Here is a 22,873-nt window from a genome sequence, read left to right as displayed (position 1 = left end):
CCAGGGGCTGGGTGCTGTCCCTACCACATGTTCGGGAGCAGCCTGAGAACTGCAGTGGGAGCTGCAAGCCTCTGCTCCATCCTGGCCCTGCTGGCCTCAGCATTGGTGCTCGTACAGCACTTCTGAATGGGGGGAAGAAGCTGGAGAGTTATTTTCTAAGAATAAAAATTATGGTTTTTGGAAAACTGCGCTTTGCACAAATGTTCACTTAGCATCTGGCAGGCTGGGCTTTTGCCATGTGTGGCAGAGGATACAGCTTGTGTGCTTGCAAGCAATCTACTCAGAACGCTTTTGTGTAGTCCTGGAGCCCAGGAACTTGTTAATTTTGAGCAGTCATTTTCCACATTTAGCCCATTAGAGACTCTATTTTTGGTGACCTAGTTCGAGCTCTTTAAAAAATAATCAAGCAGCATTTTTCAGATCTGATTTGTAAAGGGACTCTGGATTGGTTTTGAATCTTGAAATGAAAGTTAGTAGGGGGGATAGAAACCAGTTTTTATCTGCCTGCTCCTTCAGAGCTAACATTTACAATTGATTTTAGGAGGCCTCTAGGAAGGTTAATCTGACAAAGACTGTGGCTTGGCTTCACCACTTCAAGGGTTATTGTTGGACGTGCTGCTGGGAAAATAATAAGGTAGTTAGGTTTAAATAATACTTTCTGTGTGATAACCTCCAAGAGGGCTACCAAGTATTACTGGGCATGATCCAAACATCGTTACAGCCTGTGGATTCTCTTGCTCCCCAGTGAGTATGGCAGAATTTGGATTAGAGAGCGCGCAGTTGGGGCTTGTGCCAAAATGGTTTGCCTCAGGCACTCACAGCTCTGCATGGCAGTGCTGGGCTTAAGGCTCAGACCCAGAGATCCCATTTCTGTGCTCTGACTCAGCTGTAGGTTTGAGCATCACACAAGAGAAGAACCGGCCTCTGGCTGCTGGTGCGTGCAGGGAGGGCCCTGACCTTCAGTTGTAGTGAGAAGTGCTTAAGGCCAGTGGCTGCCCAGACCTGAGAGCCAGCTTGTTCAGGTTGTGAGCAATTCCAGCAAAGCTGGAGAGAAAAATACCCGAGAGTGAAAAAAAATCCCTTTCTAAACTGCGTATATGCATACATATGAAGTGTTTTCACACTTTATGGAGATGCAACAATATATGCTTAACTAGCAGGTGACCTGGAGTGGCACTGCAGTGGGAACCTACTGCATACACTTATTTGCAAGGAGCTGAGTCCTTGGGCTGGAGCTGAAGCACAGCACCCAGCTCTGCTTTGAACAGAAGTCGCTCACTGCTGGCTGTTCTGCTCCGTGCCTCTCTTACCAGCATAAATACTCTTTCAAAGCCAGAATTTGGCCAAGATCATATAATTCAACTGCAGTCAGATTGTTAGTAATTAAAAATGTTTGGCCTATTAGAAAGTGAAAACTTTAATTTATATTTGACTGGAAAAAAAAAAGAAAAAGGAAATTAATAATTTACCAGGTTTTACTGCCATTTTTGTGTTTCTGTAGCTCAAAAGTATTGCGATCCAACAAATGAGATATGGCAAATGTTCTAAATAGTGTTTAATTTATTTATTTTTTCTGAAAAAAAAATATATGTAAATGCCTGAGAAATTATACTTTGAAAAGTGGCTACTGCAAATTAACAGCATTTCACATGGATCTCACTTTGCATTTTTAATACACATAATGCGTGTCCTAAATTACATGATTTGCATTATAAACCAGAACAGCTCCTGTGTCGCTGTTGCTGTCCAACAGTTGAATAACAAGGCTTTTCTTTCCAAACTGTATAAATACACATTTACTCAAATGATGCAATTTAGGGCTCTTTTATTTACATTTTTCTGGTCACTCAATCACTGACATTTTTTATAAGCAACACTTTTTGAACATGTCCAAGTAGATCACGCGTTTCGGAGATGTATGGCCAGGCATAGGCTGGAAGTAAGCACCAGGTTGTGCTGACATCTTGGCTCCAGCATTGGCACTTCTCTGTGACAGTGCATGATCATGGTGTGCCATTTCCAGCCAGTCGTTTTACCTTTCCCTGCTATACCTACAGCTTAGGGCCGGGATGCCCTGCCTCCTGGGGCCTCTCCTGTCCCAGGGCTTATTTGACATCTGACCAAGGCCCTTAATACAAGAGTGTATCTAGTCACCATCTCTTCACAACTCCGGAGCATACAGAAGACAGGGGCCTGTTCCTTTCCAAGCCTTTCTCCTCCAGGTCCTGCCTCATTTCTCCAATCTCCTGCTGTCTCAAGAGCCTGGAGAGAGATTTGGATGACCTCCATCATGTAATTGTGTTACCGTTGACACTGTTAGTTGCTCAGAGCCTCACATCAGCTCATCCATATCCATTTGCAATAATTTTCAGGGAGTGGTCTTCGTAGTCCAAGGAGATTCAGTTTATGGGCTCAGTATTCCGGCGTTGTTAGCAGGCTATCACCACCGCTTGAATTTCTTTCGAAGCTGGAGATCAAGATCATAAATGACTTTTGGGTCAGCTCACTCCAGCACCTCATGGCTTCTGGCTTGAATGTGGAGAGGGAGAAGAGTAAATGGGTGGATAAACTTAGAAACTTGCAGTTCCTTCAGTTCTGCCTCCCTTTGTCCAGCCTGATTTCTTAAGCTTTCAAAGGTTATGAGTATGTGCTATTCAGCCTCCTTCCCTTTTAACTTGCATTGTCTAGTTTCAACCAAATTTGTCCAGTAGAATTTCTGATGCCCATATATTCCAACTCAGACTGTAAAAATAATCACCTGGGCAGATGAAATGGATTTGAGTCAGTGACCCCCTCATAGGGATTTGCTGCAGCTTGAGCTTCCCCTAACCATTAGCTACCAGAAAATCCCCACTAGGAAGCGCTCAGCAAAACCAGGAGATGAGAGGGCCTGTGTTGTACCAGATATCTAACACCAAGCCCCAGCTCAGGGAGGATCGAGGAGGAGCACTGGTGGACGTGCTGGCCAGTCAGTGAATTGTTTCCTATGCAAGAGGGGAAGTGGGCACTGGGCAGTGCCTTGCCTGGGGATGGCCAAGGTGCCAGCAGCCCTCAAGGGACGTTCACAGTGCATGGCACAGAGAATCAAAGCAGGTTTTCCAGCACTTTTCCCCTGATGATAGCCTGTGTTATGCAAAATGAGCAGATTCTCAGTGTAAGCATCACTTTGTGCTTTTTTTGAGAAAGAGAAGCCATGCCCTGTTTCTAATCAACACTTTCACTGCATCCTTTCTATTGTATCGAGCTCCACGCAGCACTGAAGACTAGAGGGATCTTGCTCCCAGAGTGCCTTCTTTTGCTGCTTTGATGTTGCATGGGCATTGCCTCCTTCTTCCCATGCTACCCGCTCCCTGAACCATCTTTCTCACCTTGCAGTAGTTACAGGCATTCTGTAAAAGGCTGTGTACTGCATTTCATGCATATGCTAATGGCTGTGTCCTTCTGGAGTGTGTAATTAAATCCCTGGCTACCAAAGCGGAACCACGTCATGGAGTTATCTCTAGTTCTATCGGTATTTCCAGGACTGGAGGAACTGTTCTCTGTCTCCCATACTTTCTCCCCCGGCTGCAGCCGTGACCTGACGAGCAGAAGTTTATCTTCCAGGTGATGTGCTGAGAAAGTAGAAAGGAGCAGAGTTGTCTCAGCAGCAATGCACACCCGCTTCAGAAATCAGATGAGGAGAGGGTGGGAATAGCGGCAGCAGGATACTGAGAAATTGGGAATTGAAGGCACATTACATAAACAGCTCTTTTGCCAGCTGAAAAGCCATCAGGATGATGATAAAGTGCACAATGTTTATTGATATCTGAATAACTGTTTGTTGCAAAAAAATGCCTTTTAGAAGTTAGCATAAATTCAGTTATCTGATTCTAGCACAGTTTAGTATTTATTAGGAAATCTATGGCTTTTTTATAGCCATTGTTCACCTTAGGGAGAAAATAAAGAAAGGGAGAAAGCCATTTTATTTTAATAGCACTGACTTCCTAATCTAAGCACTCTATACTAGCAGCTTGGTTGCAGAGTGGAAAGAAATGGTGGATATTACCATTTATCCTTTGTTATGGAACACTATCACCTCTCTCTATCTCCATCAGCAGAGCCAGGCAATAATTTACCGCAGCGGACGCTGAGGGATCTCAGCTCCAGAGCTGCTCCGGTTCAGATACTTTGTCATCATGAGCTTTCAAGGAGGTAAATAAGCTGATCAAGGGGGAAGATTTGTCATGTCAGCCTTTTTGCCCACCTAGAAGGCAGCACTCTTTCCCTCTCTCCTTATCTGACCCCTGTTTTCCTTGCAGCAAGTTGCCTTGTGTATGTACGTAGCTTAGATAGGGACATATGTCCTTAGCTGTGTCTCAGAAGCAGCCGGTGGTAAATGTATGGAAATGTAACTGATGCTGATTAGCCAGGTGTTGTGGTTTGAGGAGGAAAGTTCAATCGGAGCATAAAGAACAGGAAGGATTTTTGGCAGCCCCATGCACCATCAGCTCTTTAACAGCTGCTGGAGAGGTTCCTACTAATGCTCAGAAAAGCAGGACCTGGGGAAGGCAGTCAGTAAGTGTAAAAGATGAAGACACGCAACCAGCGTAGCATCTTTCTGGTGTCTTGTGTTCATACTTCCTAACCTCATCTGGCAGTTTTTGCATTCTGTAATTTGTCTCTATAAATTCACAAGCACGCTGAATGGGGAAAGTATTGGGAGCCGAGGAGCAGACAGCAATTCAGCACTCTTGTTGTCTGTCACCATCTCCTGATTTTCTGTGATTAGGGTGTGAATGTCTCACAGTGATTCCTAGAGCCTATCATACGGGATCCGACCAATCCTTCAGGCAGACTTGTGGCTCTGGTGATGTGCCTACACCTCAACCCACTGCCAAACCTTGCTCTCGTGTCCTGGAGCCTGGCTGGGCTCGACTGACCACAGCACACTATGCTATGTTGTGACTGTTTAATTTTCAGAGAGTAAAGCAGGAGTTCTCCTGCTGCAGAGACCAAGCTGGATTCTGGCAGTAGAAGTCTTGGGATGCTCCGTGCCTAAAGCCAGGGATGCCACCCAAGCTCGTTCCAGGCTTACACTGAGAACTGCTTCTTGACAAAGCAGGAAATGTTTCCAGCCTCTCAAGAGACTGCGAGTGGGCTCTGCAGACACAAAATGCAATGAATCTTGATGTTAAAAAGTGAAGGCTCAGGCATCTTTCTTTTCTCTTACATCTTTCTGGTTGCCTGATGGCAATATAAGACTGCACTGTGGAGGTCTTTGGAGATGCAGGCCTCCACAATAGGAGCCAGCAGGAGTTTTGCATAAAGCATAATTTTAAAGAAAGGTATCGCAAAGTTTTTACCCAAAGATTCTCTTCTGACTAAATCATTCTCCCTTTAAAATGCTTTTAGTCTGGGAACATTGATGGAGTTTGACATACTGACATCAGCCAGGGAGGACATCCTGAGGCGGACAAGAAGGCATTTCCATCTGAATTGCAACAGCAGCAGCCGTGTTATGTACAACACAGAGATGGGACAAGATCTGCATGGTTTGCAGAACATTCTTGAAGTCTGATCTGAACCCGAGCCCAGCACAGCACATCTTTTCATGGGTACACATATGTGCACACATGCAATCCCATTGCCCACTCAAACCTGTGCCACTCCTCTGGTATTCTGCAGTGCTGAGCAGTGGTGGCTTGCTGGCGAAGGTAAGAGTGGTGAAATATTTCCAGTTCTATGAAAGGATATAGCATGAAGCTAATTAATTAGAACTATTGGGAGTTCCTTTGAAACAGTCTGTGATTAAACATAAGGATTTATTGTGGAACAATTAGGTAAATTTGGCCTCAGGTATCTCCCATGACTTCTTGGTCCCTAGGGGAGTGATGATGAAATTCTGGCTTAAAGCTATGCTTTATTAGCTCTCTGTCTGTTTTAATTGATTCAGCTTTAGTTATATATCTCATTGAGAACAGTCGAAGCAAAGGATGTGTTAATTTGTAGGCATCCTGTGAATTTTTCTGCAAGGAAAAGGAAAACGCATTTTGCCTTGTTGGAAAGAGCAGAATGAGGAATGATGTGAAAACGAGCTGGAGGTTTAGCCTCCAGTGCCTTCACCATCTTCATCTTTCAGTCTAATATTTGCAGTGAGAGTGGCAAAGACCTCTGTAGTGGAGTTTCTCCAGCAGATGTTATGCTTTAGACTACAGTGCTTTGTCAGCAGCCCGAGAATCAGTTCTTTTTTCCTGAAGCTTGCTATGAATCTGGTCATTTGGGTTACTGAAGCCCTATGTTACCATTTGAACCATTTTGATAATATTTTTAGATGCTGATAAGTCAGACTAATCGTACTCTTTAGGCTTCATGTCAGCCCACCCCAAATTGCTGGAAACACAAGGGGGAAAAGCAATGAACCTCCACTAGAAATTGCAGGATTGCTGGTATTTGTACTACAGGGTGTGCAGACATCATGATAGACTCTGTTTTAATGATTAATTGGAAAGAAATGCTTATATGGAACTGCTGCTTTTCAGCTCGTTTTACTAAGCTTTAAGCATTGACTTGCAAAGATCACGACCATTTTTCTGAAACTACTGATAATTTGTGTTTTACTCTTGACTTTGCAGCTTCCTTTCAGCTGAGAATTTCATTATGCAGTGTAGGGACGCTGTATGACACAGATCTTTACAGTCTAAATGGACAAGAGAGGGGAAAAAAAGAGGCAATTTTATAAAGGAAAGGACATATAATGATTTTTTTCTTTCTTTCTTTCTTTTTTTTAATAGAAGGGGAACAGAGAAGCAGCGAGTTGAATTACTGGGCTGATGGCAGGTAATAGAGAGCCTCTCAAGGAGGAGAGTAAAAGAGCTGAGCTGGGTTTGCTGAAGTTTAGCAGAACAAGATACCAAATGGTTTATTAATTGCTGCCTATACTTGGGAGCAGCTTGAACTAAAGGAAAGTGCTGGCACACAAGCAAATGTCAAGTGAAATAAAGAGCCTTTGGTTTCGGGAAGGTGTGAGCAGGTGACGGTTCCATTCTTTCTCAAGCTCTGATTCAACAATAGGCAAAGCCAAGAGCTCTTGCAGTGACATTCACACTGGCAAATGTACTTGAGGGCTGGGAGGGTTGCAAGGGAGGGAATGGAATTTCTCTCTTGGTTTGTAATGCTTTAATTTAGTATCATATAATCGTGGACTGGCAGGGTCAAACAGGGATAGGAAAGTAATGTAACAGACATTGGGAAGGTGGGATGCCACATATTCAGCCAAAAGGTCGACCAGCATGGAAACTCATTAGGAAGAATACTGTGAATGTGAATACATCGCTGCATGTGTGAGCTATGGAGCTAAACATGAGCCGCTCCAGCCCCCAGTGTGTGGGACTTCCAAATATGAAGTACAGTGTGTGCAAGCTCTCACACTCCAACACACACGTCTTCAGATGAGTGGACAGCCAAACATGTCAGCCTATAGTTATATAAATATACTTTTGCAAGTGTTGGAGCACGTGGATTGCATTCTGAGCAGCACAAATGGCGGTCAGGGATAGAAAAGGCTGTTTTGAAGGTCTCCTGGAAATACCTGTGCAAGGTTGTTATATGACCGAATGATTTTTGCAGTAGTTCTCTGACCGACTAAAGGCACGATGCAAAGCCTATGAAATGGTTTTTATTGACTTCAAAGAAACAGGACCTAGTGTTGAACTTCATGTTCTCCAAATAAATGTAGTCAATAAATAAATCTATTGGATGAGTTCACTTCGATAAAAAGGAATGGATTTATTCCTTCAGTAAGATGTTTATGAGACCTAAGATCCTCAGTGGTGAATGCGGTGGGGGGTACGAAGGGAGGCTGTGGCAAGAGGGAGCTGGCCTTTTCTCATGTAAAACTGCTGATAGGACCAGAGGGAATGGCCTCAACTAGTGCCAGGGGAGATTTGGGTTGGATGTTAGGAAATGCTTCTTCTCTGAAAGAGTGGTGAGGTGCTGGAATGGGCTGCCCAGGGAGCTGGAGGAGTCACTGACCCTGGAGGTGCTGAGGAAATGTTTAGATGCTGTACTGAGGGATGTGGTGTAGTGGGAACTGCTGGTGATAGGTGGACAGTTGGACTGGGTGATCTTTGAGGTCTTTTCCAACCTTGGTGATTTTGTGGGTCTCAGTTTGGGAGGATTGGGCCAGGAAGCAGAACAGAGGGCAAAGACATCTCTTGACCAGCGGGACCATGCGAGAAGGCGACTGAAGTTCAGAGAAGCTTTGAGCAACGAATTGTTACAAATCTGAGTATCTCTCCTATGTAGGACTGTGTGAGAAAACAGGGGGGAGAAAAACTAGCTAAAAATAGTTGCATCAGCAGAGGCTATGGAGAAATATGGAGAGAGCAGTTGTCTGGCTGCAGCTTCTGGAAGCATAGGGTAACGCAGGTATGGATACTGAGGGCTGGCACTGGGTGTATATTTGCTCTCATTGCATCTCCAGCAGTAAACCAGTCCGACCTGGTTCCATCTTCCCATTTCCCAGCTGGCAGCTACAAGTAGATGAAGATTGTGTAAAAAGGAAAAAATGAAGTCCTTTAGAGCTAGAAATGCCTGCAACTTTAACCTGGTATTATACCTGTCTATCTAGCCTTCAAGTCAGGCTGGGTGCTGTGAGAATGAGAGCTGGGTTTGCCTGACTGAGAAAAAACTGTCATTTTATCCAGGATTTTTCTTGTCTCACAGCAGTATGCAGTTCGGTGAGGAAACTACCAAAGGGTTGCATTTTTAGACACACACAGGTCTGACGATAAGAAATCCTGCAGGAATGCAAACACACACACACTTATTAAAAACACACATAAAATATATAAGTGTGAATGCATACAAAAGCTGCATATATATACACACACTTATGTTGCTCTGAATTTCCTAAAAGCTCCAGAGTAACAAAATTTGATTCTGCAAAATCCTAAGGCGCTTTTTAGAATTAAATTAATACCAATGCAATTAAAGTGGTAATACTGTTTGTTAAGAGTACTTAAATAATTCATTTTCCTATTGGTGGTATGGAATATACTTAGGTTCAGCAATTACGTGCTAAGTGAAGGCAGCATCGCCTGTAATGACTTCATGACAGTCTGACCTTTGATAGCTCACAGTAGCTGGTACTTCCTATATATTATAGAGGCTGTAAAGCAATTAACAGATATGAAATACCACTTCTGGCCTTCCGATGTCATCTCCCCTAGCTGTGCTCAAGCCTAAGCTGTAATGATCACTCAACCCCTAGAGTTTTCTTTCTGGGGAAGATACATCTTGTCTGTGCTCTGTGGGGGGAAGGAGTCGGAGGCAGTAATGGCCAAAATGAGTCCACTCAACCCAGACTGAATTGTTTTTGTGGTTTTTTGTTTTCTTTTTATATAGTCAGGCTAACCAGGGTATGTTCAGCATCTCAGGGTTACGAGTGGATGGTGAGTTTCTGGGGTTCAGGCTGCTGGACCCCTCCTGCCAAAGGGCATGTCCCAGCTGAGGGTGCAGAGCAGCTGCCCTCGATGTACAGGCTGAGAAACTGTGTTTAATATTAAGTACAATAGCACCTCTGTCTTTGAGGGAGAGGTAATAAGAGCATTAATAAAAGGCAGGTGAAGAGAGAAGGTCCCTTTTTAGCTTCTGCGTTGTTTTATCATTGTCAATCAGCTGGGAACTCCTTTGAGATTATTCAGCTGCAGTTTAATAACATTGTTTCTGTGATGACTTCAATGACTGAGCCTTTTTTCCAGCCTTAGCTATGACAATAACCCCTCTGTTTTTCCTTCTTCAACAAGCTATTGTGTGTGATTCAGTACATTAAGGAACATTATTAAATATAGAGGTTTCCTCTAATTAAGCTGCTTGCAAAAGATCGCTTGTCCAATCATTTGCTGGTGATAAGTACTGAAAGAAATTGTATCTTACTTTGAGTAGCACAATTTTCCTGCCATACACCACCAAAAAAATTGGAGAAAAAAAAAAAAAAAGCAATAAGCAGTAAGACTATAAAATCAAGCACTCAGAAATTAGATAATGCCAGAATTATGGCTACATTAATTTGCTTTTTTTATTGTTACGAGCAATGTGTTCTGTCCTTCTATGCTCCCGATCACACGCAGTTCCCCTTCCCTCTCTAATCTTTTGCCCTATTCCTCACCATTTCCATTTGTAAAATTAGCATTTATTCTGGAATGTTCTCCTTTACAGTTTTTAGGGCTTTCCTTATAAGAGATAAAGGTGTTTTCTGGTCTTTTTCCTGGAAAAGAGAGAAATCATTTCATGTAGAATTTTTCCAGCTTCTTCCATTCCCATACACTCACCTGTAATTTAAACAAAAGTGTTGTTTGGGAGCATTGACAAAACTACAGCTTCTTCATTGGTTCAGAAGGTACTATGGCATATTTATGGTAACTGATTATCTGGTTATTACAAATCCTGGACACGGTTGCACCCATCTCCTGTAAGGCTCTGCATCTTGCCTCATTCTGGAAGCAGCTGTTGAGTGGGAGAAGTTTGTAGCATGCCCACCTGGAAGAGAAGTAATGAAATTAATGCGGAGAAAAATCTTATCTGTATGGTTAGTTCAGCCACTGCAGATTAGAGGTTGTTTTTCTAGTTGTTATCACCCATCATAATCTCAGTATCTGAAGTTTACACGTCCCTCCTGGAGAATGCTTGAGAATTTAAATGCAAGTGGTTTACTCATTGCTTGTATCATATAAATTAGGGATCTATGCTTGAAGGAGACTTCAACAATCTATTAGCTCCTGAGTAACAGAGCTTTTCTCCAGCTTCTAGATAAACAAAAGAAAACCACGTCGTTAAAAACAAGAAGCCTCTTCACTTTTTATCTTAATGGAAATAAACCTAATCAAAAGCCAGCGATTAATGGCTCTCTCCAGGGTTTCTATTCTTGAAGATCAGAGAATCACAGAGTCTGAAATAGTTTCTATTGGAAGGTGTGATGCTGAGCTCAGATTGTGTATTTGTACATGCTCAGCTAGAAACAGATTTGCTAAAATCCAATATTTGAATGAAGATTCTCCTCTTCAATAGAGAGAAACAAGCAGCAGCAGCTCCAATATCAGCTAATTTATGTGTGCAAAAATGTCCTACAGTGCCAATAAAGTTGTTTCTTCCCAGGAAATGCATTTAAAATACTCATTAAAGAGTGATTGTTGCACAAACGAAACAAGTTGAATGGTTTTTTGTTTGTTTGTTTGTTTGTTTGTTTTTTGTTTTTAAGAGAGGATTTTCTTGGTAAAGAAAAGCAAAGCTCTCCCAAGAAAAAAAAAACCAACAAAATACTGCTTTTCCAGACATTTGCTTCTTGCAAAACAAACAAACAAACAAACAAACAAACCAGCCCAAAAGCTCAGACTGAGGTTATTTAGCTGAAATTTGACACGGTTGCCTCATCTTCTCTACATGCAGTTACTTCCTGCGATCAGAGGTCGAAGCAGCCTTGTGCATCAGGAGTGGCCTGGCTCCTCCACCTGCATTTTGAATGGGGATGTGTAGTAGTTGTGTTGGTAAGCTCTGTATCAGATCTTTGGGATGGTGAATTGGCTGCATCACTCCAAGGAGTGGGAAACACGCCAACTAGCATCTCCTCTTGCTTCCATAGTATACAGTGGAGAAATTTTAATAAATGTATTTAGTTTACCAGGCTAACCATGGATTCGACAGTAATTCATACCAAACTACCTGGCTGTATACGAGGAAAAGAAATCTCAATGTCTGATGCACAAAGCCTGTCACTCATCATCTATCAGATGAATATATAAAGCCTCTTTCTAGTGTTAAATGCACATAAAACACTTCTCGCATCTCCGTAGGCAGCTTTCTCGAAGCGCTGTGTCATTCTGCACACGCTGTTCAGCCTGTACATCATTTGTTGGGAGCATTCTTCCTGAGCAGACACTTGATCTTTCATTGCCATCATGGGAAGGGCATCCTTTTTCACCTCTTCCTTTTGTTTCCTGTGTAAAATTTCATCTGGTTGCTGTCTCAGGCTGCATTTAAGCTAGGGAAGCCTGGGGGGACTTCTGAGCTGGAAGAGACTTTGTGAGCACCATTCATCCTCCTCCCCTTCTTCCTCCTCCTCTGCCTTCCCTCTCTTTCCCTTGAAGGAAGCTTGGGCATGCTGGTTGGATGGGCTCCCTGGTGTTCTCACACCTGTTTCCTTATCTGGAGGACCAAATCAACCTCCCAACATGTAGGTCAGCTTAGACACGAACGGAAATCTGACAGTGATTTACAGCGTCACAAATAATTAAGAACAAGAAGGAACCAAAGACTCTCTTTCCTTTTTGTAGATGCTATCTTGAGCTAAAATAAATATATGGCTTGGTTCAGCACAGAGTCATCTCAGGGTGCCCTAGCAGTGCAAGTCATGAAACAGCCTAGAAGCCCTGCACAGTGGAGGTTACAACTGGGGTCAAGGCCCCTTGTGTTATTAGGAAAACACCTCTGCTCCAGTCACTAACTGCAGGAAAGACCAGTGCTGATTCAGATGCTGACTTGGTAGCACTCACACTGCTGGCTCGCAGTGTCAGCCAACATTTGGTAAGTCAGCCCTCACTTCATCTTTTCCCAGTGAAAGTATCCCGAGACCCTCAAGCTCTTCTCACAGGCTCTGGCTATTCTGAGGCAAACTGATAAAAGGCAGTGTGTTTTCCCATGGTTATTACTTTCCTAAAACCATTCCAGACTGCTGGCATTATTTTGTTTGTGAGGTGGTAGTTTGTGCACTTTTATGTCACCTAGAAAGTGAAATTTACTTGATGGAAGCTCCTAAATGCAGAGAAAGCAAAAGGCATTAATCTCTGCAATTGGAAGTTCTGTGAGTGGGCATCTATAAGCTGATACGCTTTGAGTTTCTGCAAAATGTAGCTACTACTGAAGAGCCCAAATGGGGAAGCATTCTCTAACAGCATAATGCTTTGATTTTAATCGTTCTGATCTGATTTGTGACTAAATTTTCCCTTGGGAGATGATGCAGTAAGCTCTCCTGGAAACCACTTCGCAAATATGTTGAAGGCCAATCAGGTTTTACAGTTACAATGTCAAAATCCTTACTGATTTTCGCTAAATATATGGTTATCCATAGCTTTCCCTGGGATTTGTCCTGGAGATTGGGTTGTTACAGAGTGAAAGCTTTGTCTCAATCATAATGTAACTCAGTGTAACCAGCTGATGATACATTGCTGGTGTACCTGGAAGTCAGACCCTCCCTTAGCTAGTACGGTAACAGCGGAATTGTATTTTAGGCAGGAAGCAAAAGGGGACGCTCAGATCTTGACATAAGCCTAAAAAGTTCTTATGTTCTATGTTTTTATTAGCTCAGAGCCTGTCTTACTTGCTTCAGGTATGCAACAGGTAAATAGCTGCACCGTTAATTCTCTAGTCTTCCCATAGGACAAGGCCCTTTCCTGGAATAACACAATGTAAACACCAGCCATTCCAAAATCGCACCTTTGGTTCAACTGCTCCAAAGATGGTTTCTCTAAGGTGTAGGAAAACGTTCACTTGCAAATTTCTAATGACATAACAAAATCTGTTTCTCACTGACTGCCACTTTAAATTTCAGGAAAGCTGTTGTAATGTTCAATCCATTGATCTATTGCTGAAGATATTGTTGATCATTTGTAACACGTATTAACAAAGAAGTCAACGTGTCCGTGAGGTCAAGAGTAATGTGAAATTGCTATTGGTTGTCTTAAATATTCGGTAACAGTTCGGTTCTGCAGTCATGGCACAAGGCTCCTCAGGTACATGCCTTCACAAAATGACAACCAGTCACATCCTTCAGTACTACTTAAAGCAAATTAAAAAAACTGCCAAAAGTTTTTCTTCTTCTTCTTGTTCTTTTTCTGTAACAAACCTGAGTCTAAACAAGTTCAGTGTTTTGGATAATAAATTCTCTGTAGCTGCCAAGGCAACTCCAGTTATGATACACTACTTGCTTCCAGATCAGGCACCAGAAAACTATTTTTCACAATCTGTGTTCTGATATTCATCAGTGCGCTCAAACTTGAGGGATTTTCACCAAAGCTTGCACCTCATATCTAAAAACTGGTGGTGCTCAGAGGGGCTTAACATCACAATTTCATGAATGTTGACGTAATTGAAGAATACTTGGTGTGGAAGGAGACAAGACACGAGCTTGTTCTGGAACAGCATTCCTGACATGTGTGCTCCATGTCAGTTTTGACATTGCCTCAAAGTGAAGCATCCTCTTAGACATGAGAAATATCAGTACGTGCTAAATATTTCTTGTGGTTGCGAATGGGGCTTTAAAAGAAACTCGCAGCAGCCACATGCCAGAATCCAGTGCAACATGTCTCCTGAACTTTTGAAAATCTCAGTTTATCTTGCCATTAAGAATTCATAATCATCAATGAGCAACGCATGCAACAGCTAATTGAGCTTTATAAAGTGCACCAGGCTGACAATTTCCACATGGCTACAGTGTGGATATTATTGTTTCCCTTAGAGTTATCACCATAAATGCTGTAGCTGCTTAGAGACCACTTTGTGCTAATTTAGCAAATGTTGATTTTTAAATTGTCACAGTGGAAGACACAGTGCATTGGCATTGCATCAGTGAAAATGTATGCAAAAAATAATGAAAATGAATCGACGGCATTTTAGATGATCAGTGCACTCACTAGCATGCTTGGCTGCCTTTCATAAAGGTGAATATTACGACTGCCCTGAGAACTTGTGTAAAGTTTCACCAGCATTCCCCTTAAGAGCACCATTGACATACCTTGTAATAAAAACAGGAAGCAACTTTATCCGGTTTGGTTTTGCTCTAAGTGATATGAATGCTTAGCTTTTAATTGATCAAAAAGGAAAATGTGAAATGTGCTTTTCGGGTTAACTTGAGACACGAAAAGCTTCTGAAACAGATGACATGGTGGAAACTGTTCATGGTAGTTGAGCTCCTGACTTCACTGTGACACACTGACCTTAACTGACATGGGAAGAAAAAAAAAGGACTATGCACTTAGGAAATACTTTCCCCTTTGTGTCACTTGGAAATCTGACTTTTTTGGGATTTCACATATTGTGACAAAACATGTGGGCCACGTTGCAGGGTCACTGGAGCTCCTTGGACCCGGCTCAGCAGATGTCTGCTTTCTGCTGGCAGCTGAAGCACGAGGAGCCTTGCCGGTGCGTCCTGAAATGGATATTCCCTCAAAACAGAGCTCACTGTGCTTGCAACAGTTGGCGTTAAAAGTGGGCCCTTGGCTTCTTCCCAATGCATATCTCATTTACAGTTCTCCACCCTTTCTATTTCTCTTGGTGGAAAAGCCTCCAGAGCCTCCCTAGTGGATGTTAAGAGGACACTGCAGTGCTTATGAACAGCCCCAGGTTCCTCCACCAGGCACTGACCCGCATTCCTGGGCGGAACAACGAAGTTTTCATTGGTATTTTGCTGCGTTTCACTCAGGTTCATTTGACTGAACCAGAGGGCAATTTAAGATCGCTGGAAACATTCACATCTTTTGCTCCCTGCTGGCAGGATAACTCTGGCTGTTGGGAGCTTAAAATGCTTTGCCTGTGCTCAGCTAGTATGAGTTGTAACTAACACGCCTGGGATTTACCTTGCAAGGGAGCAGGTTGTCTGGAGTTCCTTTGCATAGCTCATCCACTAGAAAGGAACCTCAGAAAAGATCCTTGCGCAGGCCATTTTGAGGACTGGTTTCTCTGCTCGCCTTCTGCGTATGTAATGTTGAAAATGTGTATGGGAACTGCTGAGTCACGGCCTGAACCTCTGATTGATCACCTGAGGTGAGCCATGAGTCAGCCAGAGGAGCACAGGTGAAGGCAATGACCTATTTAAGAGCTGGCTACCAGAGGGGAAGGATCTTTTCTGGAGATCCCCTCTTTTGGTGTCTTCTGGTGAGCTCAACCCAAGGGTAAGCTCTTCCACTTATTCTCTTTTGTGATCGTTGTCTGCTTTGCCTTACTCTCTTGATTCTTGATATCTATTGATTATACACAATTATATTGTGATTATAACATCTTGGTTATACAAAATGAAACACAGTGTGCAAAAGAAATTGTCCTTGAATGGAGCCGTGCTGTCCCTGGTTGGAGGACCCAAATTCCAGATGGTGATATTCAGCGCTCGCACCAAAAAGCTGTTTTGCTCCTGTCCCCACTGAGCAATCTGTTTGCTGAGTGCTTGTTTGCATGCGACTGTGGCCCAGCTGAGGGGTGCGACGGCGCCATCTTAGGCAGCCCTTGAAGCATGGTGGCTGCCATGTTGGGGTGGCTCCTGAGGTGCAGTGGCTGTCATTTTGGGGCCAACCCTGAAATGTGGTGTTTACCATGTTGGGGTAGACTGTGAGGCCTAGCTTCTGCCATTTTGTGGTGGCTTTCTGACCTATGAAAACCCTTAAGGTACCATGTCAGCCACGCCGACGCAGATCGTGAAGAACTGCTTCTGCCATCTTGAGCAGCGCTTGAGGTGCAGTGGCCGCCATTTTGTGGCAGTTCCTGAAATGTGACACCTGCCACTTGGGCTTGGCCCAAAGGTGCAGTGGCCGCCATTTTAGAGGTGCAGTGGCCGCCATTTTAGAGGTGCAGTGGCCGCCATTTTAGAGGTGCAGTGGCCGCCATTTTAGAGGTGCAGTGGCCGCCATTTTAGAGGTGCAGTGGCCGCCATTTTAGAGGCGTGGCAGCCGCCATTTTGGGGTGGTTCCTGAGGTGCTCTACATGCTCTGCTGGAGCAGGGCTGGGCTGCTGCAAGGTGTGAGGTATTTCAGGACGTGCTGGTTTTCCTGCCTTTTTTGGTGTGGAAGGAGTCATTATACCTTCCTAGTGGGACACATGAATCTTACCCAGGTGAGAGAGCATTAGGATAGGTGAAGCAGCACGGTGTTCAGCCTTGTATACAAAGGTTGGGAAGTTCAAATCACGCCTAAGCTCAACATGAGTTGCAGGGGAGGAGGTAGAGTTGGATGGTCCTTCCTGGTCTGAGGCTCTGAGAGTCTGTATGGCCTCTCAGGCTTTCAGTATCAACAAAACTTCATCCTTTATTGTTTCCTTTTCTTCTTCTTCTTCTTCTTCTTTTCTTTTGAACTTTGGAAATGAAGTTTCTGGTGAGTGTATGTACATGTAGTGCATGTGCTAGCAGTGCCATGCTGAACTAGGGCCATCTCGGGTGTGCTTTGCTCTATGGAAGGAATAAGATGGGCTCTAAAAATAGAAAATGTGGCTGTAAGTGACAAAAGCTGGCAGGGAGGACTTGGTCAGATGCAGTTTTAGAACTGCTTTTAATGTTTTCTCGACTCCATTCCAAGTTTAAAGTGTCCATTTAAATTAATTAGAATGATTATAGTATCCTTGGAACATGAGTGGAGAAAATTTGATTATAATTTCAATATTTCCTTTGTACCAATGAGAATCCAGAACAGCCAGCTTAAGGAAATTTCTGCGTACAATGAAAATGAAATTCCTGACCAAATTGACTAAGCTGAGATGTCTAAAAGCAGAGAGCTATCATGAAAGTGCTGGAAAGCCTCTGATGATAATAGAATCAGTGTCCCAGGGTATAATGCAGCTCTGCATTTAATATTGAGCTACTGAACCGTGCATCTCAACGTAGCTGAAGTCACTGGGTTCTCATCAAAGTCCTGTAATGACACTGTGCTCTGCTTAGATGCCAAGTGACTCTTGAAATAGCTCCAGAGATTTTTGAGCAGCTTCAGCTGTAGAGACATCAGACTTCAGAAGAACAGCTACTGCCATGGTGTAAATATATCTTTCACTATATATATTGCTGCACTTGGCAATAAACTTATGAACCTGTATAAACATAATAAAAAGGTTCTTGCATACTTACAGGTGAAATCATGGCAGCAGTGCTGATGCAGCACAAGAAAAGCCTGTCCTTTGTTCTGTGAATCTGTTTTCTCTTTCCTTGCTAACCATACGTGCTCGGCACATTTAATTCAGTGCCTCTTATTGTTTGCCTGTGTAGTTTTTGTATTATGGCATTGACTGGAGTTCCTGTCATGTTCATTATAGTTTGGGCATGCTATTTTAAGCGAAATTTTTCTTATTATGTATTGTTTAAGGTATTGACTTTGCCAAAGGGAAGAAACAAACAAAAAAAAAAGCTTGTATCCACTTAAGCAGACAAGTGGTTGTAAATTTTTGCCCATTAAATATACATGCTCATACAAACGTACGCATATGGAGTGCTTACAGGCTGATGCAGTTACAGAATTAGGTGAGATTTAAAACTGTATTCAGGGAACCTTTCCAGCACAGGAGTTGTGTTTCTGGGAGCAGCTCTGGGGAGGAGCATTCTTCAGACTGCCTCCTCTCCTGTTGAGGACAGTAAGGCTCTATTGAGTGCTAAGATGGCACTTTTCAAGAACGTCTCATTAACCTTTTAGATTTTAAAAAAGTATTTCTGGTTTGTTTGGCTTGGGGGTTTGTTTGTTTGTTCCTTTTCAACCCAGCCAACTAATTCTTGGGTGTGAGAGGGAGTTACTGCATAGCTCATCTAAAGTAAACAAAGTTTTCAGCCGACCTGGATGAGCAGCAGTCATTTTGGTAATAGTTTTATACCACTTTTGCTAAAAATCTGGAATATGTGTGGTTCCAGCACTTCAGAATGAAACTTGAGGTTGAATCTGTGCAAATACTGAATGATTTATCTCATTTATTTAGCAGTATAAGGTGGTGATATTGCTTATGGGCTTCGTTTTACTCTTCCAAATGTGCTCTCCATTTCTGTCATCCATTCCTACTTGATGGTGAGCTCTTTCAGTGGTCTCTCTCTCACAATATGTTGAGACCTTCAGCCTCACCCTATAGAGTGGAAAGGTGCTTTCTAGTATCGCTAATAATCTCAGTTACACTGAAACAGAAATATGGTTAAATTAAAGAAGTTGAAGCTTAAATTTGTGTTGTACCCAATCTCATGTTAAAGCATCTGATGTGTGACAGATTCAGAACAATTGTAAATGGACTGCTCCTAATCTATTCATTTCATTTTTGTCTTTCAGTCTATCAGAGAAGTCACAGGCTATGTTTTGGTGGCTTTGAATCAGTTTGAATACCTGCCCCTGGAGAACCTGCGCATCGTTCGTGGGACCAAGCTCTATGAAGACCGATACGCTCTGGCAATATTCCTTAACTACAGGAAGGATGGTAATTTTGGACTCAGGGAACTTGGCCTGAAGAACTTGACAGGTAAGTGAAGTTGGTAAATAAGGTGGATTACTTGGGGTAAACAACTCAGAAAAATAACCGCTTGTTGTTTGTTGAATGTGTGCATCACAGCTCGCAGTCATTAGCATTGTGCATACAGCAGAGGCACCGTCAGACAATGGCAGCTATGAATTGTTTGAAAGGCTCTTTGGTACTTCATTTCCTTTCTGGTTCACAACCGAGCTCTTCTGGGGTCAAAGGCTGCGTATGGGATTCATAGCAAGAGCTATTGCTCTACTGTTGAAGATGACCTTTTTCCTTAGTTTTCAAGAGCGCTGTTTCCCAGTGGCCCTTGGTTACTGCATGCAAGTTGTTTTAGGTGTTAAATATTTTCTGGCCAAGTAGCTTAGCTTGAGCTTTCCTTCTGCTCTTGCTTCTGTCTGAGTCACTCTTGCTGATGTGCTGGTAGTTGTGCGGGGAGGGAAGGGTGGGAGGGTCACTGGGTCTTTGGTGTATTTCATTTTAGAACTTCCTTTTCAAAGAGAAAAGGTTTATTGTATATAGTGAAAAAATATTTTTATTTCTTCTTTGAGCAGAAAGGTAAGCTAAGTCGATGGTTTTTATATCCATGTGAATTCATGGTTAGATAATGATGTGGGGTATGTCAGTATTTCTTTTCTCCCAACTGAGAGTCTGTAGCGAATGGTTTGGGAGCTTAAAAGTTGGCAAAGTATGATACTGTATAATGTTGGACAGCAACTTAATGAAGTGCAGGCAGTGGCAGATGTTTTTAAGGGAATTCACTGAAAGTATTTTATTTATATTTGGTTCCTTACAAAGGGAGGACATTTGCTATGATGTCTGTGAAGTGGCCTTATTTCTGTGAGTCTCTAAATGATGAGAGCAAATCACTGACCTGAGCTGGGTGTAGAGCTTGTACAGAGAGGTGGGAACTTGGTGAACTATGCTTAGGCACCTTTCTCTCTTCACTTTTTTTGTGTCTCTGTAGGCACTGGTACACAAGTACCTGCAGTTGCCTGTTCGTGTCTCTGAGTTGTATGGTGATGCTTTCAAAAACAGTACAGTGAAGGAGACTTCAGCTGTTTTATGGAGTAGAGCACAGTTTTGTCAGGCTTTCAGAGCAAGTTCTTTCTGCCAGTCAGACTGTTAACAGTTTACCGAGGCCATCACGCTGATACCAGGGTGCTTCCCAAGGTCTCTAAATCCCTGCCATTCCTACTATGCTTCTCTCGACTACTCTCATAATCCAATTTTCTCCTATTCTGTTTCCAGTTTTTCCCCATCCTTCTGATTTAGGATGTTCATTGTGGCTATCTATGCTCTCGCATAACACTGAGCTGTAGCATCATGCACAAATAGAATTTTCTACTTCATAGACCTCTTATTGTCTGTGGGTCTCAAGAGGCTTTGTAAAATACATTAGTCCAGTTAAATCTGAGACAGAAAGGCCAAGGCCAGAGAAGGGTGGTAACCCTTTCCTTTGGGGTTGGAGGCTGTTGTTCTGCCAGGAAGTGAGGGTTGTGTTTTCAGTGATTATTTATCTATTACTTTGATCCTTGGTAATGTGAATAAACTTATCTTGCAGGCCTTGGCTCAAGACTTTATTCTTGAACCAGCGGCCCTGTGCCTGTTTCCAGAGCTTCTCTCTGGATGCTGCTTTTTTGTGATAGCACCAAGACTGTCCATTGAAAAGCTAGCCTGTCTTCTCAAGTGCTTTGAGAAAGCCTGCCTTAGCTCAGTCTTTGACTCTTTCTTCACAGGAGATCACCACAGTCGCTTCATCTAATGTAGGTGGTGTTTAGAAAGCCCTCTGATGGGATTATTTGGCTCAAAATGTATTGTCTCTTGGAAGTGCCTAATAACACTAGCTTGTCTCCACTGAGTGCTTAAAATAGCTTCTGAGTGCTGAATATGAGCCAGTATGTGCTTAAAAAATGCTCTTAGTATTTTTTAGATAGCATGTGCCAGGGCCTCACGAGTCCCTCCAGCAGCTGTTCTTTGACCATTTTCTGTACTGGTTAAGATGCACCTGACTGTTTTAACCCACAACCTGCTTCTTGATGCAGATACTCTCCCTGGAGCTATTACTACTTCATTCATTTTCCTAACACATCCTTAGCCTTAATAGCTGCATAAAAACAAGTGGTGTTTGCAGCAGCCCAAATGGCACCAGGCCACAATAGATGAGCTGTGTCTGGGTCTTCCCGGTGTCTGCCAACTGCTCCTTGTTTACATTAGAAACAACCAGTGATTTGCCTTGAATTTAAGGTGAAGCAGTTCCCAGGAGCTTGCATCCATCCGGCTTCTAGTCCACTACAGATTTGAAGGTATTGGCCTGGAATGATGGAATGCTCAGTGTTATCACCTGCTGGTCGTCCCGGGTCTTAATCAGAGGCAGGATTTCATTCCCCTGTGATGTACCATTGCATTATTTTTAGTGTGTTGTTAACAGCTGTGTTTTTATTGTCAGATATTTCTGACGTACTTACATTTCATCTTTAAATTTAAATGCTTGATTTCCCCCCCCCCCCCCCCTTAAGCTATTTAAAAAAAAAAAAAAGACAACTGTGATGGCAGTATGTTTTATCTGACACGGAAAACACAATCCTGTTCTCACTCATGATGTCTGTCAGCCCAAGAGGGAGTTGTGGTACTGCAGCACAGGTCAGGAGCGGGCCCCAGAATTGATGTGGCACTTGCAGAAAGCTTGGCCTGTAAAAATCTGTTTCTCACTTACTATAAACACGTAGTCAGTGATTCCACAAAAGTGTCAAAAACAAACAGACATTGAACCAACTAAGTGGCTGCTGCCACCTCAGCTGGACTCATCTCAGCTTGCAGATTCAGCTGCCAAGCAGCGTTAAAATAAAGTGCAGGTTTGACACACTGAATGTATTATTCAGCCTGAGATTAGCAGAATAAGTGATGCTGAGGGAGAAGGAATGCCACCTTTTTCCATTTACTTCGTATGAGCTAGTGCAAATCATTCCTGTCTCTCCCATGTAGCTAGGCAGTCAACCTTAACTTATGCAATGAAAGGGCATAATCATTGTTCACACTTTGAGTACTCCAAATATAGAGAATACCTGATGGCTGCATTTCATTATGGCATTTATCTTCATGAGCTGGGAAAGAGGGATAACTCACAAGCCAGAACCACTTATGAAGTATCCCATATTTTCCTCTGAGTGAAGATGAGTAACAGAGATCTACAGCAAATGCTCTATCTTTGAATAAGCAGGGATCAGCTCATCTCCCCTATTGGCCTTGGTAATAGTTTCCCCTGCGTGTGTCCATGCAACTCTGGAATTTCTTAAATATATGAGAATAAAGCAGAGTTAGCGGTGATTAGTTTGATGGCACAGAAAAGCAGTGACATCTGTAATTTCTTATCTGCCCGCTTTGCATAAACGGAGATAAATGATGAATTAAAATAACTGAGGTTTGAGTGGCAGATGCATATTACAGCCCAAAGGATTTGGTCGGTGATTCTCTAAGACATCTCATTTGACCAGCAGGAAAATCCCAGGGCAGGGAACATCTTTGTGTACGAAAAGTGACTGCTGTAAATAGGCTGAGCTCATCAGCACTGTGACTGCATCCCGGCGTTCCTGCAGCAGAGGCTAGGGCTGTTCCCTTTCTGTCACCTTTCCTTGGTTCCACACACGTATATCACATTGGT

The 22,873-nt window shown here is 42.9% G+C and overlaps 1 protein-coding gene across 6 annotated transcripts in view; it reads left to right on the top strand.

Moving 5' to 3' along the window:
- Positions 1–22,873, top strand: part of ERBB4 (erb-b2 receptor tyrosine kinase 4) — a 504,768-nt gene that overhangs the window by 234,077 nt on the left and 247,818 nt on the right. For all 6 annotated transcript variants that reach the window (XM_048954014.1, XM_048954011.1, XM_048954009.1 and 3 more), the window contains exon 3: positions 19,026–19,212. In XM_048954014.1, coding sequence (XP_048809971.1) covers positions 19,026–19,212 — 187 coding nt within the window. The remainder of the gene's footprint in view (positions 1–19,025; positions 19,213–22,873) is intronic.

This window comes from Lagopus muta, chromosome 8, assembly GCF_023343835.1.
Source record: "Lagopus muta isolate bLagMut1 chromosome 8, bLagMut1 primary, whole genome shotgun sequence".
NCBI classification, from domain to species: domain Eukaryota; kingdom Metazoa; phylum Chordata; class Aves; order Galliformes; family Phasianidae; genus Lagopus; species Lagopus muta.
This window is presented reverse-complemented; position numbering and strand designations above follow the sequence as displayed.